The sequence below is a fragment of the Balaenoptera ricei genome, chromosome 2 (genome assembly GCF_028023285.1).
Source record: "Balaenoptera ricei isolate mBalRic1 chromosome 2, mBalRic1.hap2, whole genome shotgun sequence".
In the NCBI taxonomy this organism is placed as follows: Eukaryota; Metazoa; Chordata; class Mammalia; order Artiodactyla; family Balaenopteridae; genus Balaenoptera; species Balaenoptera ricei.
Genome location: NC_082640.1, coordinates 42,626,290 through 42,650,995, shown reverse-complemented (window position 1 = coordinate 42,650,995; position 24,706 = coordinate 42,626,290). Strand labels below are relative to the sequence as shown.

Genomic DNA, 24,706 nt, shown 5'->3' with positions numbered 1-24,706 from the left:
GCCTGACCTTCACATCTGTAAACTGATTATTGAGATAGCTAATCTCCAAGCTGCCTTCCCATTTGTTTGTTTCTAAAAAGTATAAATCATGAAGGATGGAATTCTGTGGATTTCTCAGGAAGAAGACTGTCAGACTGAAAAAACAAACCCAGACACAGATGCTTGATTAAACTTTGGTGATTGATAGTCACACAAGACATGTTTATGGATCAGATGTGGCCCTAAGTGACTTCTGGGCCACCAGTTTGCAATCTCAGCAGTGAACATTGTGCCAGTTATTGAGCTGTTATCTCTCAGCTCCAAAGCCATCCTTCTAGCCCCTACTTTGTCCACCAACTAATACAAGTACTTTGCAGGCTGCTCCCAGCTAGGCCCTGCCAGTAGGGGGCACTAGAGGGAGGCTTCAAAGAGGGGACCTCTGCTTTTTGCTCCTGTAAGTTTCACCTGCGCAACACTTTTTCTCTCTGGCTGCAGCAATCCCGCCTCCCCTCCCCTCCCCTTCCAGAGCAGCACCAGCCAGCCAGGGCCCTCTCTCCAGAGATCTGAGCTAGGTCCATGGGGCCCCCTTTCCCTGAGCTTCTAAGTTATCATAATTCCAACTTATTCCCCCAGTCCTAAGGGTGGCAGTTGCTCCTTGCCTTCACTACCTCAGTATACTTTTTACAAACATTTCACTTACCCAGTTAATAATTTTTTACATTAAGTTCTCTCTGTTTCAAAAATTGCCATGATTTCTGTCTCCTGACTACACCCTGACTGATCCAGACACATAAGCAAATTGATGAATCTTAGAGATTAGACATTGAGTTCCATCCCTTAGCTGTACTGGATGAGGAGACTGAATACCAGAGAAGGTCAGGAACTCTCTCGGAAGCTCTCTGCTGGCCCAGGATCTGCTGGCACTACACTCTGGTCTCCTAGCTCCAGGCCGGGTGCTTTTGCTACCAAACCTCACTGCCCAAGGCAAAGGAAGAACAAGAAGGGCTTCTCAAAATGCTGTCATAGGGGATCAGAATATGCGGCCTCCAAATGTGCCACACTGATATAAGGATTATTTTGAGCTGAAGACAGTTGAGAAAGAGCAGACTCCAAAATAAAGCTCTGCCCTCCCTCACATTTGCCTAAAAGCAGGCTTAGACTCTAAATCACCAGAGACTCTTATCAACATAGAGGCGGCACAAAGAGGAATCTACATAACAAACCTCACTAAAGCAACTCTATATTAGTTTGCCCCACAGATTGATTTACCGTCCCACAGATTGCCACTCCAGGAAGCCTAAAACCCTATTTGTTTGTCTTGTCACTTCTCTACAAATGTACTGTTCTTTGTGAAGATGCTATCTAAGCCCAGATTCTAACCATCCCTAGAGTTACTCACAAGTATATGCACTGTGCATGGCAATAAAGTCTGTTTGTTTTTCTCTTGTTAATCTGCCTTTTGTCAGTTTAATTCGCAGGGTCCCCAGCCACCAAACCTAGGAGGATAGAGGGAAAAAGTTTTTCCTCCCCTGTACTGTTTTGGGACACCATGAAAAGGAAGAATGGAGGAAAGATGAGCCTATCCAAGGAGAAGAGAAATAGACAATTAACAATGCCTCTGAAATGGCTGTGCTATTAAACTCATTTAAAATCTGTCTTTCACAGCAGAAATTAAGACAATAAATTTGGAAAATTAGAGTGCACTGGAGTTATCAAAAATTACTTTAGCATGAAGCTGATAAGGGACTAGTTAGAAAGCTAGGAAGTCTACCCTCCTTCAATGCTAGTCAACAAACTCAGTGGCATCTTGAGGCAATGTCTCCCCTAATAACACTGAGGTTTTTGAGGTAATTAAAAATCATGATTTAGAGTCTAAGCCTGCTTTTAGGCAAATGTGGCGTAGGGCAGAAAGCTTTTTTTTTTTTTTTTAAGTCTGCTCTTTCTCAACTGTCTTCAGCTCAAAATAATCCTTATATCAAAGTGGCACATTTGGAAGCCACATATTCTGACCCCCTACGACAGCATTCTGAAAAGCTCTTCTTGTTCTATCTAGTTCCTCTTTTGCCTTGGACAATGAAGTTTGGTAGCAAAAGCACTCTGCTACTTGCAGAGCAGGGGGCATGGAGGTGAAAGGAGGGGGATGTGGTGAGGTGAGAAGGGCTTTCAACTGGTGGTAACACCGCAAATAAAATGGAAAAGAGGGAGGAACCCACACTGATAGGTGCCCATAAAAGGAAGAGCCCAGTCTTGAGACACAAGACTTGAGCTGGTCATGGTCATAGCTCTGGCTGCATTGGTTCCCAGCAGCATGACCACAGGCTCCCCACTCAGCTTCCCTGATCATTGCTCCTTCTTTGTAAAATTCAGATACTAGTGATCAACTTGCAGAGTTGTTAGGATTATGTAGGACATTGGGTTGAAAGTACGTAGCAGGATGCCTGGCTCGAAAGTAAATACATAACTGATCAAAGTTGCCGCTGTTGTTATGAGCAATGCAGCGTAGAATGGGCTGGTACCTGAGAAAGCCACAGGACTGGAAAAATGACAATAAGTTGGTGGTATTTTAAAATCAAATCAACCATATATTAGAATTTGAGAAAAGAGGATCAAGACGAGCATAAGAAACTTATTTATAGGAGGATTCCCTTTAAATGTACCTCCCTTTATCCTTACCTGAAAAGGAAGCCAACTTCCAACAAAAAGCTTTTTTGGACTAAAATTTTTTCAAGTTTCTTCTAACAAGACTTTGGTGGGGGGGGGGGGACATTTTTCCCCTAACTCTTCTGTTTCTTAAGTTCCCAGATTAAATGTCATCTCCTGAGAGAGGCACCCCTGATGTTCCAAACTAGGACTCAACAAACTTTTTCTGTAAAGGGCCAGAGAATAAATATTTTACTTGCAAATAATTTACTCTGCAGAAGTCTTGTGGTCTCTATGACATATTCTTCTTCCTTTTTCCTTTATAATCCTTTAAAAATGTAAAAACAAAAATACAGTAAGTCCCCTCCATACAAACAAATTCCATTCCAAAAGTGTGTTTGTAAGTCCAATTTGTTCATAAGTCCAACAAAGTTAGCCTAGGTACCCAACTAACACAATCAGCTATAAAGTACTGTATTGTAATAGGTTTATAGTAATACTTTTCACACAAATAATTCATAAAAAACAAACACAAAAAATAAAGAAAACACTTTTAATCTTATAGTGCAGTACCTTGAAAAGTACAGTAGTACAGTAAAACAGTTGGCATCCAGGGGCTGGCATCAAGTGAACAAGCAAGAAGAGTTACTGACTGGAGGAGGGGGAGGAGGTGGGAGATGGTAGATCTGAAGGATAGTCAGCAATAGGAGACGGGGGGCAAGCTGCAACTTCACAACACGTTCAAACTTGAACGTTCGTACGTAGGGGACTTACTGTAGGCCACAGACCTGTAGGCCATTATTTGCTGACTCCTGTCCTGTTCCAAATGAAATTCTGTCATCTTTGCTGGTCTTTCGGCACCATACTACCATTCCTTCATATAACATATGTCTATTTGCTGTTATGTATTTATTGGCTCAACGTTTGTCTGATGCCTTTGACTGCCATCTCCCAGAGGAGGGGGAGGAGGGGACCTGTCAGTTCTGTCCGAGTGGAGTTCCCACTGTGTCTCTAGCACCCAGCGCAGAGAATGACACCTTGTAAGCACTCCATTAATATTTTTTCAAGAAATAAACAAAATAATATTAAAATAATTCACACCCACTGTAGAAAACTCTGAAAAATACATTAAAAATGTATAAAAGGTAAAGTCAAAACTATCATACCACCACTCAAAGACAGCTGTTATTAGCATACTTTATTCTTTGTATTTGTATTTGTACACATACAATTACATGGTGGAGACTATTCTGTCTTGGAAGTTCCATAACCTATTTTTTCCACTTGATAAATAACTCAGCAAAGAACATCTTTGTGCATATGTCCTTGTCTGCATTGCTAGTTATTTGCTCAGAATTGATTCCTAGAAATGAAATCATGAGGTCAAAGGGTTTCTTGAGATCCAGCGCTGAATTACCTTCCAGAGAGCTGGTATGTAACACAAACCTCTTGCCATCTCTAGAGATGCTCTTCACACAGACAGAATATACCCGCAGCACCAGGGGCAGCACGTTGAGGAGATAAACAATCAGAATGTGCTGGCTTATATGTGATGGGAAAGAAGAGGCTCCTGCAGGATAATCTTCTTTATTTAGCAATTAACCAAGGACAAAGAAAGCATTCCTCACATTTTTTTCACTTGAATACACAGAAATTAAATGCACTAATATCCTAGGAAACTTCTGAGCTCCCTTTTTCTGCAGCCACTCCAGTATTTATTTGACTGCATGCATATGCCTTGCAAGAATAAAAATCAGCATCTCCAGATGGAACCATTTCTATTCCACTTCTTTATTATTCATCCAAATATACTTTCTTGAAGGGTAATGTTCTCTTGGACTAGGGTCTGGGAGTCACAGATCTATAAAGTTTACCACTTTATCACGTAGTAAATGTAATAAAGGTTGAACACATAAATGAACCCCTGGGAGAAGTCTCAATTTGGTACTAAGTCATGGAAGAACATCAGGGTATCTATCTGCATACCCCTATGAAATCAGATGCCTTGGGTAATTTGGCCAAGTGCTTTGTTTATATAACATCTGGATGCTTGGAAACTTCTGGGATAAGTAAATATTTTCTTTTGGGTCTAAAGCGTTTAGCACAGAAAAGGTTTGGTTTTAACAGTTTGTCTAGTGGAAACCAACCTGGCAATCACTGTATTGGACTCTTCTAGTACTTTATGTGTCTGATAAACTCAAGTGAATGAATCTTTGCAAGTAGGTTAACTTTCCCAGTCTACTGAAAGTTGGAACTCTCCAAAAGGTCACATAAGATATTTGGAAACAAGTGTGGAGAGGAGAAAGGAAGGGACAAAGGAATTAGCATCTTTTAAGACCCTACCATGTGCTAGATACTATGCTAGGTGATATATAGAATAATTTCAATTTGTCATTCCAACCCTGTGAGGGAAGTATTAATGTTTTCATTTAATAGATGAGGTTAGGAGCTTTCCTCTTTTACCACAATTATTGAAATATCTGAGTAAATTGTTCTAATATCTGATAGAAGAAATCCAGGTTTACAGTTGGGTGATTCATCAATGCCCCAAGTTATGGAGTAGCCCATGAGAAAAGGTGCACTAATACTATTCAAGGACATCAGGGTTGGAGGTATTTGTCACTCTGCCTGAGGATGCAATACGTTCACTCATGCTTGGTCCTTCAGTTCGAGAGAAGCCACAACGCTATGGAAGAGCAGAATCATCCCTCCTGGAAGGTCTAGGTTTGGCATGTGGCCAATAGATCCAGAGGTAGGGGTCTGCAGATGGATTGGGGAATCTGAGAGACAGAGCCACTTGCTTCAGCAACATAGTGTAAGGATAGGGTCTTAAACCAGAAAGAGGTTCTTTCTCCAGCAATACTTAAAGGAAATTAAAGACCCTGCAAGGCAGCCCAGAGACTTTATCAACCCAGGTGATGCATAACCAAGCTCAAGCCACAAGGCAATATTCTGAACCAAGCAGTGAGCCTGTAAGGATACCCAGACCCCAGATCTCTAGCCATGTCTTTGATGAGTAGAAGATAGGCCTACAGGCATTGTGGAAGCAACTGTAACAGAAAACTTTCAGGATACTAGTGAGGTTTCTGCCCCGGGCTAGCCCTGGGGCAAAGGGGTATCTGGCATGTCCCTTAATCTTCTCTCAGGCTGATAAGAAGAGGCACTAAGAAATATTCCTTGAGGATGCTGTGAGAACCCTGAAATTGCCTTGTCCACATACCACCACACTAGAGCCATCTTAGAAAAGCAGAGATTTCCCTTTGGTACCTCTCAGTGCAGGTAAGAAGAGGTGTCACCTGGGCTAAAACCAGTAGAGGTGTGACATCTCTGATAGCTCTCCTGGACAGCGTGGGCATCTCAGCTATGACCATTACCCACTGAGCCTCGGCAATCCCTCAACCATTCCACTAAAGCCCAAGTTGAGGCTGCCATTGTGGTCATTTCTAGAGGTTGGAACCATGTATCTGATGACATCTAGGACCAGTCCAGGAGAATCACGGTAGTGCTAATTAATTGCAGAGTATGGCTCAGAGTTAATAGCTGAGACAGGAGTAGTTGACATCAAATCAAGAATGGGAACCAAAATCTTTACAAGGAAATTTGCTCAGCCCCATTCTCTACGTATCAGCGAGTGTGGGAAAGGGGCATAGAGATTAAATAAGTCCAGCCCAGTCCTCTGCTGTCAAAAACACTCACAATATAACAGAAATAAATAGGTGGAAACAAGTGAAGTGGTAGAGCAGGGCAGGGGCCAGAGAAAGGCCACAGCAAGAACTCTGGCAAGCTGATGACTAGAAAGAGGGTGGGGGCCAAGCTTGGCTATCTTAGAATAAGCAGATGGTTGGGGGTGGTAAAGGAATGGTTGGATGGAGACAGCAGGACTGAGCATCACACAGGGATCAGAAGGTGATGAGGCTGGTTATTGGCAGAGGTCAAACTCACGACCTTACAAAACTTGGATGCCTTTTGGTACAATGACTCTGAACAGGCTACCTTGTCTTCAAAGAACATTATCTTCTATATTAGCATAGAGTTGATTTACAGCCGGACTGGAAAAGATCTGTCTTTCTCTCTGGGACACCTAGACATCTGGCTCTGACTCATGGCCAAGATAAGGGCAATGAGATTTGTGATGTGCTGTTTAAAGTCTGAAACTCCCCTGGTGATACCTAGAGCCAATTTGTTTACTCATGGTTTTCAGTGTCATAACTGGTTAGTCAACCTGGCTCTACCACACAATCAGAGGGACAAGAAAATCCCTCTGGGAACTTCTGCCTTGAGGTCTCCTAAAGTGAAGATTTCTTGCACAGATCTTGGTGGTTTTATCTGGAGACAAGCCCATATGAGAATAAGAAGGACCTTGGGGACTGTGCCTGGATGTCTTTTGAATGTTCAGTTATTGCTTACACTCTCTCTCTCCCTTTAAATAAGAGCCTATGTGACTATACTCAGAGGCGTCTTGTGAGTCCTCTCAAATATCCAAACTGATGAAATCTTTTCACCTCTTAGCCCAAGGATTTCAAAATCAGATGCCTATAAGGGCCAAGCAGTAAATGCAAATGAGTGAAGTTGAGCAGGCATATTTAATGGGGAATGGTAGGAATGGGGGAATACGGGCCCATCTAAAGGGAGCAGCCATAATTAACTTCAGCCAGTTGTTGTGTTATCGAATATACACTCTATTCCTAGAGTTTCAGAAAGAGCCGGAAATCTGATTTCTAAATAAAATGCCTTGCTTTTTAAAACACTCTACTAACCAAACAATTATTTTCATCCATTGTTTGCAAACCCTATGTGACAGAGATCAGCACAGGTTTTAATATTAGTATGTTAGGAAAGTGAGTATTCACACTTTTGTGAAATAAAATGTATCTCGTGGGTCAGATGTCTTAATTTTTTTATTCCTATGACAATTACTCTTAATTTTCTCTTTACCTTTGTATCAGGTATTGAGTACCCCCTGGATAGTGATATTCTATGCTCTTTCCCGTCTGTCTTCACATTGCTTGTTCCTCCAGCTGGCATGCTCTTCGTTCAGATCTTTGCATGGCTGGCTCCTTCCAAAGCTTCCATGACCACCCATCCACACCATCCACAGTGGTCTCTCCCTCTGACAGGTGGAATCACAAAGGCCAGTTAGAAGGCCATTATATCCCAAGTGAGTGACATTGACAACTTGGAGTGGAGTGATCGGTGGCAGTGGAGATGGTAAGATGTGGCTGGATTCTGGTTGTATTTTAAAGGTAGAGTCAAGAGAATAGATGGTATATAAAGCAGAGATTGCATCAGCTCTCCAAAGAAGTGAGTGGCAATAGAGAGGAGCTTCCTTGGCTGAGTACTGAAATGTTCCAATGTTCAAGGGTCAGGAAGATGAAGAGAAACCAGCAATGGAGAATGAGAAGGAGTGGCCAGTGGAACAGCAGGGAAACTGGAGGCAGGAGTAGCCTAGACATCCAATAAAGAAAGTGTTTCAAGGAGGCGGGAGGGCTGAACTCTTACAGTTGCTGCTGACAGGTCAGGAATGTGGAGGACTGAGATTGGACCACTCCATTGACCAAGTGGGGGTCACTAGTGTTCTAGACAAGAACAGTTTTCTGAAGTGTTGGGGACTAAATTCTGCTCAAAGTCGAGGAAAAATGGGAAGTGAGGACTTGGATTTAGTGAGTTTTACTGAAAACAGAAGAGATGTGTGTGAAGTCAGGATTAGAGAAACTGTATCATGTTTGTGTGCTGATGGGAATGACTCGAGATAGACAGAAAAATAGATGAGGGAGAGGAAGGTGAGAATTATGAAAGTGGTACCCTGGGGAAGTGAGAGTGGATGGGAATCTAGCCTGAGAGTAGACAGGTGAGCCTCACAGCTCCTCCACAGCAACAGGAATAAGATGTAAGCCCAGGGGCAGTTAGGAAGGTAAGTGTGGAGGTAGGCACCGTGGGAGTTCTTTTCTGGTTGCTTCTGTTTTCTCAGTGAAAGAGGAACTGAGTTCATTATGCTGAGGGTAAATATGGGGAGGAGGCGCTGGGAACTGGAAAGCAGAGGATGAGGCATGAAATTGTCATCAAGGAGAGTGGGAAAGTGAATAATTCAGGGAAATGAAAGACGATGGCTGGCAGCACAAGGACGCCCTTGAGGTTATTGACAGTAAATTTAAAGTGAGACCAGTGGACGACATTGTGTGTATCTCACCAGCCATGTTCAGCTACAGGGTACAGGGACAGACTGATGAAGAGTGAGGTGTAACCAGAGCTGAGGGACACAATAAAAAAGAGAGGCACAAGGAAGTTGATCGCGGTTATGATTCTGGCTCACAGAATTTAAGTTCAGTGAAGAATGGGATGAGGACAAGAGCGTGGTGAGAGACAGACCAAAAGGCTGTAGGTCTCATGAGGTTGAACAATTGTGGGAGCTGGAGGACTGGACAGAGTGAGCTAGAAAGACAGAAGAAGGGATACTTGACATTGGGATTGTGGAGGGGTTGGAGTAATCAATAACAATAAGACCTAGGGTAAGACCAGGACAGTAGGTGATTAGGAGGGGGGATATCATTGCAGAAGACTTTAAGGAAAGAAACTAGGATATTGGAAAGTGCTTACTGAAATCACCAAGAATTATAATGGATATAGTGACAGTAAACCTGGCACTAAATTCCTCAAGGAATGAGGGGGCATGACACACGGGGCCAGTAGATGACTGCCACAAGGATGCATGTTAAGTGACACCCTCTGAGGACAGGAGATGCAAATGAGGAATGTTTTAAGCAGGAGGAAGGGAGAATGGTCTGGAAATGTCATGGGGGAGCCCGGAGGAGCAATGGTACAGGGGTGTGGAATATGAAAAAGGAAACAGCCACCCACTAAGACTGCAGGGCTAAGTAACATCCTCAGAGGAGAATACGTTTCAGTTGTAGCAAAAAGGCAAATGACATTAAAGGAGGAGGTGGGAGATGAGATAGGGAAAAAAAGGATGCACAGTGCCATAGGGGGATGAAAGTCTGGGTGATAATGAACATCTTGGGAGACGTGGACCTCTCATGGTGACCAACACATACAGTGATAAAGGGTGTAATCATGCTCCCGAAGGTCTCAAAACCAATTTTGAGCACACGGTTGTTTGAGTAGCACGGTTGGTAGTGTTAGGGGGAAAAGAAGTATTGAAGGACCTACGTAGAGCACACTGAGTTCTGGATCGCCCCCTGCTGCTGCCAATGGAAGAATGGAGTTTAGGAAGGTGGGGGGGGGGGCGTGGAATCATCTCATTTATTGTCTGTTTCCCCCTAAAATGTTAGCTCCATGAGGGAGGCACTTGTATGTCATTCATCAATGAGCCACTCAATAAATAATTGATTCCTTAAAGAGTTATTCAATAAGATAAAGAAAAAATATACAAAGCAAGATCATATTTATTGGGTCCTTATTGGGCACTTTGATGAGCCCTTGATGTACACTATCTTATTACCCCTCACAATAGTTCTGTGAGGTAGGTACTAATAATATCTTAATCTTATAGATAATGAAACCAAAGTTCAGGGAGGCTAAGTGACTTGTCTAAGATGGTAGAGGTAGTTAGTGATAGAGCCAAAATATTAAGTCAGACTGTCCACCTTTAAAGTGTTTACACATATGGTAGACTCTGTTGGTCACATTCCCAACAGAACTTTTTCCCTCTTCTTCCTTGTTAAAGGAAGCGTGGTTTTGTTAGGTATTAAAATGTGTTCAGAGAAATTCACACACACACACACACACACACACACACACACACACACACACACACACACCCATAGGGGATGAATCATAGTTAATTTAAGATGGTCCTCTGAATCCAACTCTTAATTCAGGGAGAGCAATAAGACATACAGGGATGTCTGTCAAAGGCTAGTAGACAATGTTTTTGTGCAATAAAAGAGAGAACATTGCAGAAGAGGCACTTTCTTGCCACCATCGCTCTCACTTCCTGCTTGGAAAGCCATCATGGGAGGATGTAGAGCATAGAGCTATGGTGGTCAGCTTACAACCATGAGGCAAAGGCCAGGAGAATGTCCTTGCCTAATGTCCTGACATCAGTAAGCCATTGACCCAACCCTGGAACCGCCTACTTTAAGAATTTTGATAAGTAAAGAATAAACATCTTCATGATTCAAAGTCATTGTTACCGGCAGTTGAATATATCCTAGACACATACCGCCTCCTAAAAAAGAAAGCATACAGATGAAAGATCATCTGATTGATTTATATAGTCATTCCTTAAGAGCAAAAGGCAAGACAACTCTGTATAGAGGAAAGACCTCTGTGCCAGGTGTCGGGGGCCCAGGTCCTGCTCTCAGAGCTTGTGACCTTGAAGAACTCGCTTCCTCCTTGGGGCTCAGTTTCCTCCAGTTAGAAATGAAAGGCATGTTAGGAGTTCTCCTTTATCCCTTCCACTTCTAATATTAGATGATTCCATAATGTTGTAAGTAATGGCTTATGCCTTATAATCTGTTGTTACATCTCCTTCGAAGGATAAGACTTTCCTTTCTAGGACCCAAGGAGAGGTGAGGCAGAAAGGCCAAGGAAAGGATGCGACTTCTTTAGGCTATTTGCTGCACATCCCCAGTGGAGACTGATATATGCCTCTGAGTCAACAAAATCTCCGGTGTTGAAACAGATTATGCTCACTCTGCACATCTGAGCAGCCTGGGCCCGTCCGAATGGAGAAAAGGGTGTTCACATTCAGTCTGTTCAGTGGACCCCAGGGGGCATGTCAAAGGCTATTACATTTCCAAGACCATCTATCTGACTCTCCCTCCCCTCTTCCCTTCCCTGCTAATATCTGAGACTTCTCTGGAAACGAAATGAATCCTTTCCAAAGAAAAAACCAACTCATCTGGGCTTGTGCTGCATAAGAGTTATGAATACAGAGAGATTTTACACCTGCTGGCCTGCAAAGGGCCATGATAGCTGTATAGTCATGAACTCCACATTGGACAAGAGTGTTCCATTGTCTGATGTGGTCCCTGGCAGAAGGAGGGTGGGGAAGTCCTTTGTGCCTCTGCTGCTCTGGTCTAAAAAGGCGATGGAGCATTCCTTGGGACCCTTTTCACAGGCGGATGGCAGTGTTGCCCTTCAGCAATATGACAGCCTATTCTGGGCTCACAATCTATGCGTCAGATCACTGCAAGTCCCTGGTGAAATCGGCACCTGGGCTTTCTGGTCCAGCTGTCTGGGACGTGGACTACATCATGCTCTCACCTACAGAGATAAGCTGTAACTGACTCTAGCACTCTGATGGAGGCCCAGTGCCTACTTGGCAACTGTATCTTATCAGAGTCATGCATTTTGCGTAAAGGTTGCTCAAGATTACGTATGTAACGGGCACCTAGAGACATCTTCCATAGATGGGACGGCAAGGTAAAGGAGAAGCAGTAGACTTTGCAGGCAGACAACTGGTTTCAACTCCTAGAGCCATCACTAACTAGTTTTGACAAGTTACATTAACCTCTTAGAGACTAAGATTTTTCATCTGTAAAACAGTGAAAATAATGCTTCTCTTGCAGGTTGTTATAAGGATCAGAAATGTCATATATAAAATGCTTAGTATAAAAGAGTTTATCAAACTGTAATTTTTGGTGGTGGTAGTAATATAATTATTATAATTTGCTTTTAATTTAAAAGAAAGGTAACAGAGGTTGTACCAGTCCTGGGAAATAATGGACCCTTAAGCATTAGTTCTTTGCTTTTTATGAAGAAATCCGTACATGAGAAAATAAACCTTCCAACCTCATTACTATAAAGTAACCCACAGTGAACACGAGTGGCAGTGAGTGACAACGCAGGACAAGGAAACTACCTTAGGAACCATATGCATCATTTAAGGTCTTTGAGCAGCACTTCTTTCATCCTGTAAACTTGGGATTACCACTCTGACCACCTCACAGTTTCATTTAAAGATCAAATGTGAGTATCTATGAAAATCACTGATAATCTCTTGGATATCAAAATCCATTGATAATCTTGTTTGCAAATGTAAACAAGATTTTTGGGTACAACCCCATTTTCTTTACACTGGCCAAGGTGTATGCAAATATCCCATCCATCACCACAAACTCAAGAAGGAAGCCATCTGGGGAGAATTCCTAGGTAGCACAATAAAAAAAATCCCTGACAACTCAGTAGCTCCTAGTGAGCCTGAGTCTCTGTGTAAACTACCTAGTTTTCTATCCTGGCTGCACAACAGAATCACCAGACAGCTGTGAAAAAATGCCTATGCCATACCTCACTCCCAGAGTCTCTGACAGCATTATTCTACAGCAAGGCCTGTTTTGGTTTTGTTTTGTTTTTTAAATAATATTTATTTATTTATTTGGCTGAGCTGGGTCTTAGTTGTGGCACGTGGGATCTTCGTTGCCTCGTGCAGGATCTTCACTGCAGCATGCGGGATCTTTAGTTGCAGCATTCGGGCTCTAGTTCCCTGACCAGGGATCGAACCTGGGTCCCCTGCATTGGGAGCGTGGAGTCTTAACCACTGGACCATCAGGGAAGTCCCAGGGCCTGTTTTTTTTTAACAGCTCCTCAGGTGACTCAAATGGGCAGATAGAGGGGAGAATCCCTCACCTGGAGCAGTGGTTCTCAACTGGAGGTGATTTTGTCCCTCCAGGGGATATTTTGCAATATCTGGAGACATGCCCAACCCTGCAACTTCCCCTCCATTCCCAGTAAATATAGCAGTTTACTTAAGGATTTCTCCCATTCATTCCTGCTGTATTTTCCATGGTTTGAAGATTATATTTTCAAATATGTGGATTAACAGCCCTATGAGCTTTTTCTAATTCACTAAAGTTTTCCATGGTGGGGACAAATATAGGGGGATCCATATAAATAAGTAACTAGCACATTTTTATTCCCCAAATTAATAAATCGTTAGTTACCAAACATCTTTTATTTAGGTCTCAAGGAGTGTGCTTACAACTGTGGAGAGAAACAAAAACAAACAAAAAACCTTCAAGTCTTTGAAGGTCTCATGGCCAAAGACGTTCTGCAAGGAGTGTAGACAGAATGTACTGAGACATCTTTGCTACAATGAAAGTTCAAACAAGTTAGAAGCTGAACATCATCAGGTTGTTGGATCAGAAGATCCAACAGATGGATCAGATGGAGAGCAGAATGAGTATTAACTGAGGACATACTGTGTGCAGACCCTGAGCTGGACAGTTAGAAGGGTGATCTCATTCAATTCTCCCAACAGCCCTGAGAGCTAAGTACTCCTACCCCCCTCCCCTCCCCCTCCCCTTCTCCCTTTCCTCTCCCCTCCCCTTCTCCCTTTCCTCTCCCCTCCCCCTCCCCCTCCTCCTCCTCCCCCTCTTTTTCCAGACAATGCTATTTACTCCATGTATAACTAAAACCTACACACATAGAGCTCCAAATAGCTTAGATTCAATCTTGATGAAAATCAGAGTAGAAATCCAGGATTCATAAGTTTGAACAAGTGGTTAATAGTTAGTTTTTGACACAAATGCTTTCAGACTGAGGTAGGCTCTATCCTTTGATGTAGGACTAAGTTGAAAGGCACAAAAAAACAAAACAGCTGTAGACAAGTGGGAAAAGTGCCTCACTCAAAGCTAAATCCGTACTTAACATGTAGCCCACATCATAAAACTGAGGGTTTTGTTTCAAGAAGGTCTCCCTGCAAGATTTTTCTTAACCCCAATGGTTAATTGTGAAATAACTTTTAATCTTGAAATTACGATGCTGGTTTTTTGGTTGGTTGGTTAGTTGGTGGTGGGTTGGTTGGTTGTATAGGAAATTGTTTTTCTTCCTTTATGTTTGTTACAGAAAATTGAATTTACTCATCAGCTTTGTCATAGTCAACCCTCTGACTATGAATTCACTGATCTTATTACAGTAAACATAACCAGCTGTGTAAAAATGTCAATCTCTTGAAGTTAGGAAGGGCTGTCTTCTTTGCATAAGTCATCGGTTTTCTTTCCTGCATATATCAAATAAGAAAAAAATGGTGCTTATAGCAGAAGTATTTTGAAGCTCTATATAAAAAAATCTCAATTTTTCAAAACACTCAAACAGCTTCTACTGTTTCCTCTATGTACTAGTCCAGGAATTGCATATTTCTCCCTTGGACTACTCCAGTAAACTTCTGTCAGATCTCCCACCTTAGTCTCTCTTCCTGACAATCCATTCTTCATCAATGTGGGGATTTTGCCAGTTGCTAAATATGTCTACTCCAGTTAAGCACTCCAGAACTGGGGAAATAACCACAGGGTGGATTTGGGGACCTACCGGGCCCTCTGTGAGATGGGCCTGAGCCAAAACTCCATTGATCACCCGACCTCCATTAGTCCCTAATCTGAATGATAGAACACAGTGATGTTTTGAATCTCCTGGAATTAGTGCCAGCCCAGATCCAGTGTCTGGTAATCCTCAAAAGGTCTGATTATTTCCTTTTCCCCAATGCGCAGTCACGCTGGTAAAAAGCCAAAGGTCCCTTGGGGAAGACTGGAAGAAAGATGAACCAGTATAAATTTTTGACAGCAGCCTGGGATCCTTCCTCAAGGGGGCCCAGCCTCCCCTTCACTCATGGATTTTGGGTCTATAAACTGGCTCAAATCCGGGAATCAATTGAGGGGCAGTGACTGTTTTTATGAGACAGGTTAGACTTTTGTTCACTTGACCTGGAATTTTTCTGCTCATACAGATCAAATAAAAATTTAGTAGGCTTCCTATGTATTTCACTTCTGGGAATTCTGCAGTCTCTTAGAATCAGGTACTGCTTTGACTCTGCTGTCCATTACAGTAATCACTCCCACCTTGACTTTGCTGGTTAAGTACTGTCACTTGGCCCCTGCCACCCAGGGTCCAGTTACTCTGCATTTAGGTTTCTCACTTCAGTGACTGAAGTCCCCACTGCGAGGTCTGGCTTACATTTAAGAGTGATCACAGAGCTCTTCAAGGATGCTGGGGGTCCCCTCACAAATTTATTTCTCATAGTCATGGTGAAAGGTGTGTCCTGTGGACCCTCCCAAGGTGGGTGAGTAGGTTTTGAATGACAAATTCACTCTAACATTCCAATCTCCCTAAGACTTTGAATCTCTTCCTCTACATTAAACCAAGGCAGGTCTGGCATTAAAGTTCATTTACCGTGGGCCAACTTTTGGTCCATGTTTTAGCCAACCAACCAACCAAACTGGTAGAGCCCTTTCTAACTGCCTGAGCTTCAACATTAAATGCAGAAATCTCTGTTTATCAGGTCCATATCAATTAATGTGGCCCAATCCAAATTTATGTTCCTTCCACCATTACCCCACACCCCTAATATCCATTCTCACACATATTCCCTGAACTTCTGTGTAAATTAGAAAAACCAAGTAGTTCTTTTGTAGTGTAGCAGAACTCCTCATGGGTCACATTTTGACCCTCACTTTTAGGGACCTGCAGGGACTTGAGTTTAGTTATAAGTCCAGAAGAAAAGAGGGGTGGGGGTCCTGAGGAGAATCAACAATGTCTTGCAAGGCAGGTGCCTCAAGGGGAGGCCATTACAGCTTCCTCATCAACGCAGGGTTAATCCCCTCAAGACGAGTGGAGGGGCTGCTTTTATTGGCGAAGAAGACTGATCAAAATTTAGGAGTTCAACGTCCCCAGCTGCATCAGGGTCTTCCCACACATCCCCATGCCAACTTCCAGGATCCTATTTCTTCCCTATCAATGCCTTTACTTTAACAGTAGACATGCTGTGAGGCTGGGAATTCAACCTGCACTGTAATTCAGCCACTCAGAGGATGAGATTCTGGGTTTGGTTGTCAGCAATCTCAGGAGATAAAGGTGTCCTTCAGGGCAGACATAGAAGATTTGGGGTCATTTATGCAGTGCTTGTGCTGGGAATTCGAGTCCTCAGTTCATTCATTTCTTTTCCCACTTTGTCAATGACATTAGGAGCAACCAGCCAATCTCATACTCGTTACTTTGACAGCAGTTAGTTTGACAAAAATGCTCACCTAGATCCCTGCCTTTTGTAAGTATTTGAATAGGAGTATCCAATGATGATATTTTGTGTATCCCTATTACCACATCATGCTGTGAACAGGAAGTGCTCTCTTTACTAGGTGAAATAGAGTCAATAGTGTCTTTAAATCTAACCAGATTAGAGAGTTGATTCCAGAAGCTCCAGAACCAATTCAGTAAACTCATCCTTAAGATTCTGTTCCTCTAGAACCACTCCCAGTACCAAAATCACGGGAGTAGAGTCATCGTCCTAAACCACCTTGTCACTCCCTTCCTCAAAGCCATTTAATAGCTCCCCATTTAATAGCTTTGCCTGTGGAATCAAGTCCACACTCCTAAATATGGCAATCAGTGTAGACTCTATTAAGGGAGGCCCTGGCTTTCATTCTATTCCAAAGAATCCCATGATCTAAAAAATATAAATAAGGACAACTGATATAATCAAACACAAAAAGATTATATGAAAATTCCTAGTGGTGTATTTCACCATCATGAGTATTTGTTTCCATGATGCTAAGTAAGTATTTATTGAGCACATATTTTGTGCCAGGCTCTGGGGTACAGGTGGCCCCTCCTTTCAGGAACTGACACTCTGAATTCAGGGCTAAAGAAAAAGTGGCTCATAAATCAAGTGCTCTGCCCTGATGTTCACTTCGAACTTGCATATAAAACAATTAAAGGATAATCTTTCATGACAGCAGAGTAATACATCCATCTCTGAGCTGCTATGGAAATTCAACACGCAATTTATTCTAATGAATCCACTCCATCTGACATTGCTCCATGTCCTCCCTTAGCTCATAATGACACCAAGCCCCAGGGGTCCCCTGTTACTTTCTAAATCACTATCTGAAGCGTAGGACTCCCTGAGCCTTCCCACTGCAGATAGCAAGGAAAACTAACAGCCAATAAAATACCCACCGAGCAACTAGACCCTTCCAGGAAATCAAAATTCTGAAGGCAAAAGTGGAACTCCTACCTAAAAATGAGGCTCTCTTTCTTTTGATCAGCATGAAGGTAGGAATCACCCACAGTTGCAGCCTAAGGGGTATTTTTACAATTACGAGAAAACTTTGGTGGCAATTTACCAAATGCAGGCAGAGAAGGATGCTGTTGGTTTGTTCCATGTGTCATCAATACTAAGTGGTATCCTAGCTATAAGGAAACAATGATTAGAGATGCCAACAATTTGATGTCATTTGAAAAAGCAAATGTCATGCCAGACAGTCCTAAACTTCCTATCTTTAAGTCATTTTAAATGATTTTTTCTACATATAACTAGAAAATACATAAATAATATTGATACCTGAAGGGGATTAAAAAGAAATATATTGATAGATTCATTCATCAACCACCTAAAATCATGGAAGACTTTGAGAGAAAGAATTCAGATCAGCACAAGGTCACACAACCACTAAACAGCAGAGCAGATACAAAAACAAGCCACTTAACTCTACAACCTGCCAACCTCAAGTTCCATCCCTTACACTGTCTCTGTTTTCTTCATATTTGAATAAAAGGGATAATACTGAATATTGCATTGCATAATTGCATAGTGCTGTTTGGTATTTTATATTTCTTGTATGAACTCTATTTTCACCATTAGAATAAAACACACTGAGTGCTGGGACATGCCTGTCTTGCATTGCCATAGAGGGAATACAGGCATGAGGAAATGTCCAGCAATTCTTTTAAAAATAAGAATAAAGAGTCTAATTAACAAATGAATGCATTCTTCTTGTCTTAAAGGGGACCAACCACTTTATAAGAAGCAGGGCTGACCCTCCAATGCTAACAACATTTTCACAGGACTTTCTCTTCCCCAACTGAGACAGTTCTAGACAAGTGACTCACTAAAACACAACCCTTCAAGGAAGCAAACTTTCATCTTCCTAAAACCTCAGCAAAGTGGCACAGCGGCACCCAGATATTTTTGTTGCCTGGCCTGGGGATGCTTCTTTTATTTTCTGAATGGTTCATCCATTTCCAGGAAGAAATTAACAAAATAGTCTATAGTTTGAGGCCCGAATTTGGGGGTAGGAAGAGTTCTCCTTCTGAATACTTTCCCTGGAACATCAACTAGGAGTCAAGTCCAGAGGCATATCACTTTCAGTTTCCTTTTGTTTTTTTTGTTTTTTTTTGTTTTTGCTGAGCTGCAGGTCTTGAGGGATCTCAGTTCCCCCACAAGGGATTGAACCCAGGCCATGGCAGTGAAAGCACCGAGTCCTAATCACTAGACCACCAAGGAACTCCCCCAGTTTCTTTTTAAAATAAAAGAGAGTTAAGAGAATGAGAAGACAGGTCACAGACTGGTAGAAAATATTTGCAAAAGACACATCCGATAAAGGACTGTTATGCAAAACCTACAAAGAACTCTTAAAACTCAACAATAAGAAAACAAAAAACCTTATTTAAAAATGGGTCAAAGACCTTAATAAACACTTCACCAAAGAAGGTATACAGATGGCAAATAAGTATATGGAAAGATGTTCCACATCATATGTCATCAGAGTAATGCAAATTAAAACAACGGGATATCACTTCACACCTATCAGAATGACCAAATCCAGAACGCTGAAGACACCAAATACTGGCGAGGATGTGGAGCAACAGGAGCTCTCATACACTGCTGGTGGGAATGCAAAATGGTGCAGCCACTTTAGGAGACTGTGGCAGTTTCTTACAAAACCAAACCTTTTCTTACCATGCAATCCAGCAATCACACTCCTTGATACTTTCCCAAAGGAATTGAAAACTATGTCCATACAAAAACCTACACGTGGACATTTATTAGCAGTTTTATTCATAATTGTCAAAACTTGGAAGCAACCAAGATGTCCTTCAGTAGGTGACTGGGCAAATAATCTGTGGTACATCCAGACAATGGAATATTATTCAACACTAAAAAGACATGAGCTATTAATCCATGAAAAGACATGGAGGAAACTTAAATGCATATAACTAAGCAAAAGAAGGCAATTTGAAAAGGCTACATACTATATGAGTCCAATTATATGAAATTCTGGAAAAGACAAAACCTTATGGAGACAGTAAAAAAAAAAAAATCATTTGTTTCCAGGGGTTGGGGAAGGGGGGAGAGATGAATAGGCAGAGCACAAAGAATTTTAGGGCAGTGCAAATTCTCTGTATGATACTGTAATGATGGATATATGTCATTACACATTTGTTTGGCCCATTGAATGTGTAACACCAAGATTGAACCCTAAAGTAAAAATAAACTATGGACTCTGGGTGATTATGATGTGTCAATGTAGGTTCATCAACTGTAACAATGTACATCTGCTAGAGGATGTTGATAATAGGAGGAGATGATGTGTGTGGGGAAGGGGCATAAAGAAAATCTCTGTACCTTCCTCTCAATTTGTCTGTGAACCTAAAACTGCTCAAAAAAATATTGTCTTAAAAAAAAAAACAGCTAGGAAGGGGAAAGAAAGAACTGGGTTAGCACTTGAACAGAAAAGGCCTTTTCACCAGCCAAGGTAGGGAAGCTTGACCTTAAAAGCCTATTATAAATAACTTCGGGTTAAAGAAATATGCAATGTCACCTGAGAAAATCTAGTCCTGAATTTGGGTGAGTCATCATTATCAAGCAATCAACTTAGTAATAATAACAACCTCAACAATAATAACTAAAATGAGCACCTATTATGGGCAGGCACTTTTTCAGGCAAGTTAAATGCATTAAATCCATTTAGTCCTCAAAAACCCTATGAGGTAAGATACCATTAGTATCTCCATTTTGCAGAGAAGGAAACCAAGGCACAGAGAAGCTAAGTAATTCCCACAGTCACCCTCCTAAGAATTGGCAGAGCAAGGGCTCCTACCCAGGCCACCTGGCTGCAGGGTCCAGGCTGCTCCGTTGTCTCACTGCAACTATAATTCACTGTAAATGCTGAAGGGAGACTGTCATAATACAAAGTAACAAGAACAAACAGTAGTTTAGGGGCATGGAGCGCTGATTGCTTTACCAGCTTTATCTCATTGAATCTTCACAACAGATGTATCATTACCCTATTCCATATACCGGAAAACTGATAATTAAAGAAGTGATGACTTGCCCAAGGTCACTGGAAGATAAATGATATAGCCAGTTGCCAAACCCTAGTGGCCAGACACCAGTGTCCACACCACTATTCCCCACATCATGCTATGTCTCTGTTGGAAGCAATCCATGGTTGCTCAAGTAATCTGTGGGACGCTTGATGACTGGAAAGAAGTCTGCCCCATGGCATGACCTCCTTCCTAAAGACCATGTGTGAAAGAAAGGCGGTATGGTATAGCAGAATGAACACAGACCCTGAAATCAGAAAGATCTGGGTTGAAATCCCAGCTCCAGCAATTACTATGTGACATTAAATACAGCTCTCTGAGCCTGTTTCCTGATGTGTACAAACGGGATAAAAATCCTATAAGCACCATGGTGACTATGAAGCTGACATGAGACAGCACATGGAAAAGCCGGCTTCACGAGACCCTCCAATCACCCACCTCCCTGGATCCATAAAGGGGGCCCCACAAGTGCATCAGGAGTCCATCTCTGCTCAGGGGTCTGCCTGCCCGTCTTGGGCTGAGTCATAGCATCTTCATGATAAACACTGAAAGTAAAATTGCACAAACGTGGGCTCTCCAGATTGGGACTATGTTCCCTCAACTCCTAGCATTTGCCCTGGGAGCCAGCAGGAGCTGTAACCATGCTGTTAATGAGGTTGCTGGGCACCAGGGTGGCAGAGAGAACAAGAGGGTGTGAAAGCATTACTGACATACCAATTTGGACTAATAGGGATCCAAGGTTTCAGTTGAGAATATCACAAAACAAAATAATGGTCTTAGATCAACTGGGGATGGTTTGGTTTGATCAGGAGGTTGGGGTATGTTTTGTTTTGGGTTTTGCCCTTTTTTAAAAATCTATTGAAACTTAGAGAAACACAGCAGAATTTTGTTGATAAAAAAATAATAAAAATAATTTTTAAAAAATAAAATTTTGTTGGTGTTTAAAAACTCTGGGTGACGTCTTGCTTGTTGAGTCATCTCTTTTGTTTGCATATACTTGGTCTCTTCTGGTTTCCTGATGGCCATATCTGACAGAGTTCTCATCATTTTAAATGTCCCTTTAATTAAGCAGGAATGGATAAAACCATTTGTGTGTGTGTGTGTGTGTGTTTGTGAGTAGTATATTTCACTTATCATAACTCAAGTTTCATCCATGTTTTAGCATGTGTCAGAATTTACTTCTTTAAGGCTGATTTTTTTGGGGGGCGTTTATATTCATTAGGGATATTGGCCCGTATTTTTCTTTTTTCTTTCTTTTAAAATTTTATTGAAGTATAGTTGATTTGCAGTGTTGTGTTAATTTCTTCTGTACAGCAAAGTGACTCAGTTATACATATATTCTTTTCATACTCTTTTCCATTACGGTTTGTCACAGGATATTGAATATTGTTCCCTGTGCTATACAGTAGGATCTTGTTGTTTATCCATCCTATATATAATAGTTTGCCTCTGCTAATCCCAAACTCCCATTCCTTCCCTCCCCTACTCCCCTTCCTGGGCAACCACAAGTCTGTTCTCTATATCTGTGAGCCTGTAAAACCATTTTTAAGAGCCTCCAGGGACAATTCTTTATGCAGATATTTTCTTTATATTATATCCCAATCTTATTTATTGTGGCTCTAAATCAGGGGCCAACAAACTATAGTCCATAAGCTAAATTCAGCCTACTGCCTTTTCTTGTAAATAAAGTTTTATTGGAACACAGTTGTGCCCATTAGTTTACAAATTGTCTATGGCTGCTTTTGTGCTAGAGGCAGAGTTGAGTAGTGGTGACAGAGGCCATCTGGAGCTTTAGAGAAAATGTTTGTCAATCCCTGCTCTAAAGCAGGCATTGGGACCAGAATGGCGCAAAGTGTTTCATAGCAGGTATCTCTACCATAATCAAATAATTCTCTATGTTCATTAATGCCTGTTTGTCCTACTTTATGTAAGTTCTTTGAGAGTCAAGGACTACATCTACCTTGTTCAATATTTTCTCCCCAGGGCCTGAGCACAAAGACTAAAACATGGTACACAAGCAAGAAATATCTTTTGAGTGAAGGAACTAAGTTGCTAGATGGATTTTGAGTTCTTGTGGGTCATAACTACGTCTCTGTCTTGAGTAAGAACCTGACTCACAGTAAGTTCTCTGTAACTGTATATTTGCTAAACAATCAATTGCATGGACTCTGAATTTAGAGAATGAATATGTTTTGCAGGACATTTAATGACCAAGACTATTTTGTCTATATTTTGATGAATCTCTTCTATGCCACACTGTTTATGCCCATCCTCTCTCTAACTTCACAGAATCCTCTGTGCCGCAAGCCCTGATATCTGATGTTTGGCTCTGGTGGTGCTAGTCTCATCAATCATTTGCAAAGCTGGTCCTCCATCCCATGGAATCCATCTGTGCTTCACAGTGTGATCTCCAACAGCCTGAAGGGGCTCTGTGGGTGGCTCAGCCCAGTATTCATCGCCAAGGCACACGGGCATTCAGCCCACTAACACTTATATACAAGAGAAACCAGGAGCGGATGCTATCACGTTCTGGAAAGACATAGAGAGAAGGACTGAGTGGAAGAGACCTATGGCTTGCCACACACAAAATGAATTTGTCATTTGGATATGGAAGATGGTTTAACACGAAAAAGAGAGAAATCAGACTCTCAAGGAGGCAACAAGACTTGGAAAAAAGAACATAACCTTTAAAAATTGTGAATCACTGTGTTGTACACCCGTAACATACAATATTGTACATCAACTATACTTCAATTTTTAAAAAAAAAAGACTTGGAAAGAAGAACTAAGAGCTTGGGACTCAGACAGATCTGGGTAGGCACCCAAGCTCCAATACTTACTAGCTTTGGAAACCTGTGCCTATTCATTTCTCTGAGATAAAAATACCTTAATGAAAAAATAGATGTAAAATGATAGTGTTGCGAGGACACTATGATAGATTTAAGAGACCTAACAGTGACAGGTGCTATACAAATTTTACTGCTCTTTCCCCTTCAGATTTTAATGCCACAAAGAGAATGATCTCTGAAAATATCTACTTACCAAGCATTCCTTTCTTGGAACTAGACAGACACATGTCCTTCTCTGCACTGGGCAGGGCAAAACTCACCACAAACACTTCCACCCCATCAGCCATCAGGGCCAAACCCAAAACAAAAAAGAGGATCCACTGGAAGCGTCCGTGGCCACACTCATCAATGATGGTCTCGTACTGGTGGGCCAGCTGCTCTTCCTCTTCCATCCTCTCAGCCATCAGGTCTGCCTGGCCCCGAAGACCATCCACCCTGGAGGGCGCCATCTTGGTCTGCTTGGTCTTGATGTCATCTGGGTGAGGGATGCCCTGGTACTCGCCCTCATAGATCTCATCCTCCTCATCATGGCCTTCTGTAACATCACTCTGTGCATCTTCTTCTGGATTGGACTCATTACCACGATAATAGCCATCACTCTGGGCATAGCCCTCATAGTTGTCATGATATTTGTAGTCATCCATTCCTTGGTTCTGGGACTGCCTGCTTGCCTCTCGAGCTATATCCCTTGCACTGTGAAAGAGGTTTGGGCTGTTTCAATAACCATCATCCATTCTATGTACAGAGGTTTAAATGTAGACTTCTTGGGTGAATGTGACACCTGTATTCTTCCCCTTGGTCTCAAAGGCAACCTAAGTATCCATTTGCATTCAATGTCTATTGGAAGTCTTTGGAAAGTTTCAAATTCTGGTCTGGTCTCCTGCAGCAATCCAAAGGTATCGTGTTGGAGACGTTGATTAGAAATGGGTCCAGCTGTTCTCCTTGACAAAGAGCCTGCAGGACTTGGCAATTTGCTGACTGGCCTGGTTTGTTCTGCTACTGAAGGTTATACCCTGGAGTACAGAGAAAGGAAAGAGAAGAATGTTATGAAATGTGGAAATTCTGACAAAATACTCTCAGAATTAAACAAATATATTTGTTAGTGCCAGTGCTTCATGTATAATGTGGAGGAAATCTTGGTTAGACATCAGATTCATACCAAATGAATGAGCCTTAAACCA

General features: G+C 41.9%; 1 protein-coding gene and 1 non-coding gene across 4 annotated transcripts in view; both read right to left on the bottom strand.

Moving 5' to 3' along the window:
• SV2B (synaptic vesicle glycoprotein 2B) overlaps positions 1–24,259 on the bottom strand; it is a 75,038-nt gene extending 50,779 nt beyond the window's left edge. For 2 of the 3 annotated variants that reach the window (XM_059915397.1, XM_059915398.1), the window contains exon 1: positions 23,719–24,259. In XM_059915397.1, the coding sequence (XP_059771380.1) occupies positions 23,719–24,169 (451 nt within the window). In that variant the 5' untranslated portion in view covers positions 24,170–24,259. The remainder of the gene's footprint in view (positions 1–23,718) is intronic. The other variant, XM_059915399.1, reaches the window with a different exon arrangement.
• Positions 13,060–13,132, bottom strand: TRNAW-CCA (transfer RNA tryptophan (anticodon CCA)). Its single transcript has one exon. It is a non-coding gene; the product is annotated as a tRNA-Trp (tRNA).
• Positions 24,260–24,706: the final 447 nt, after the last annotated feature.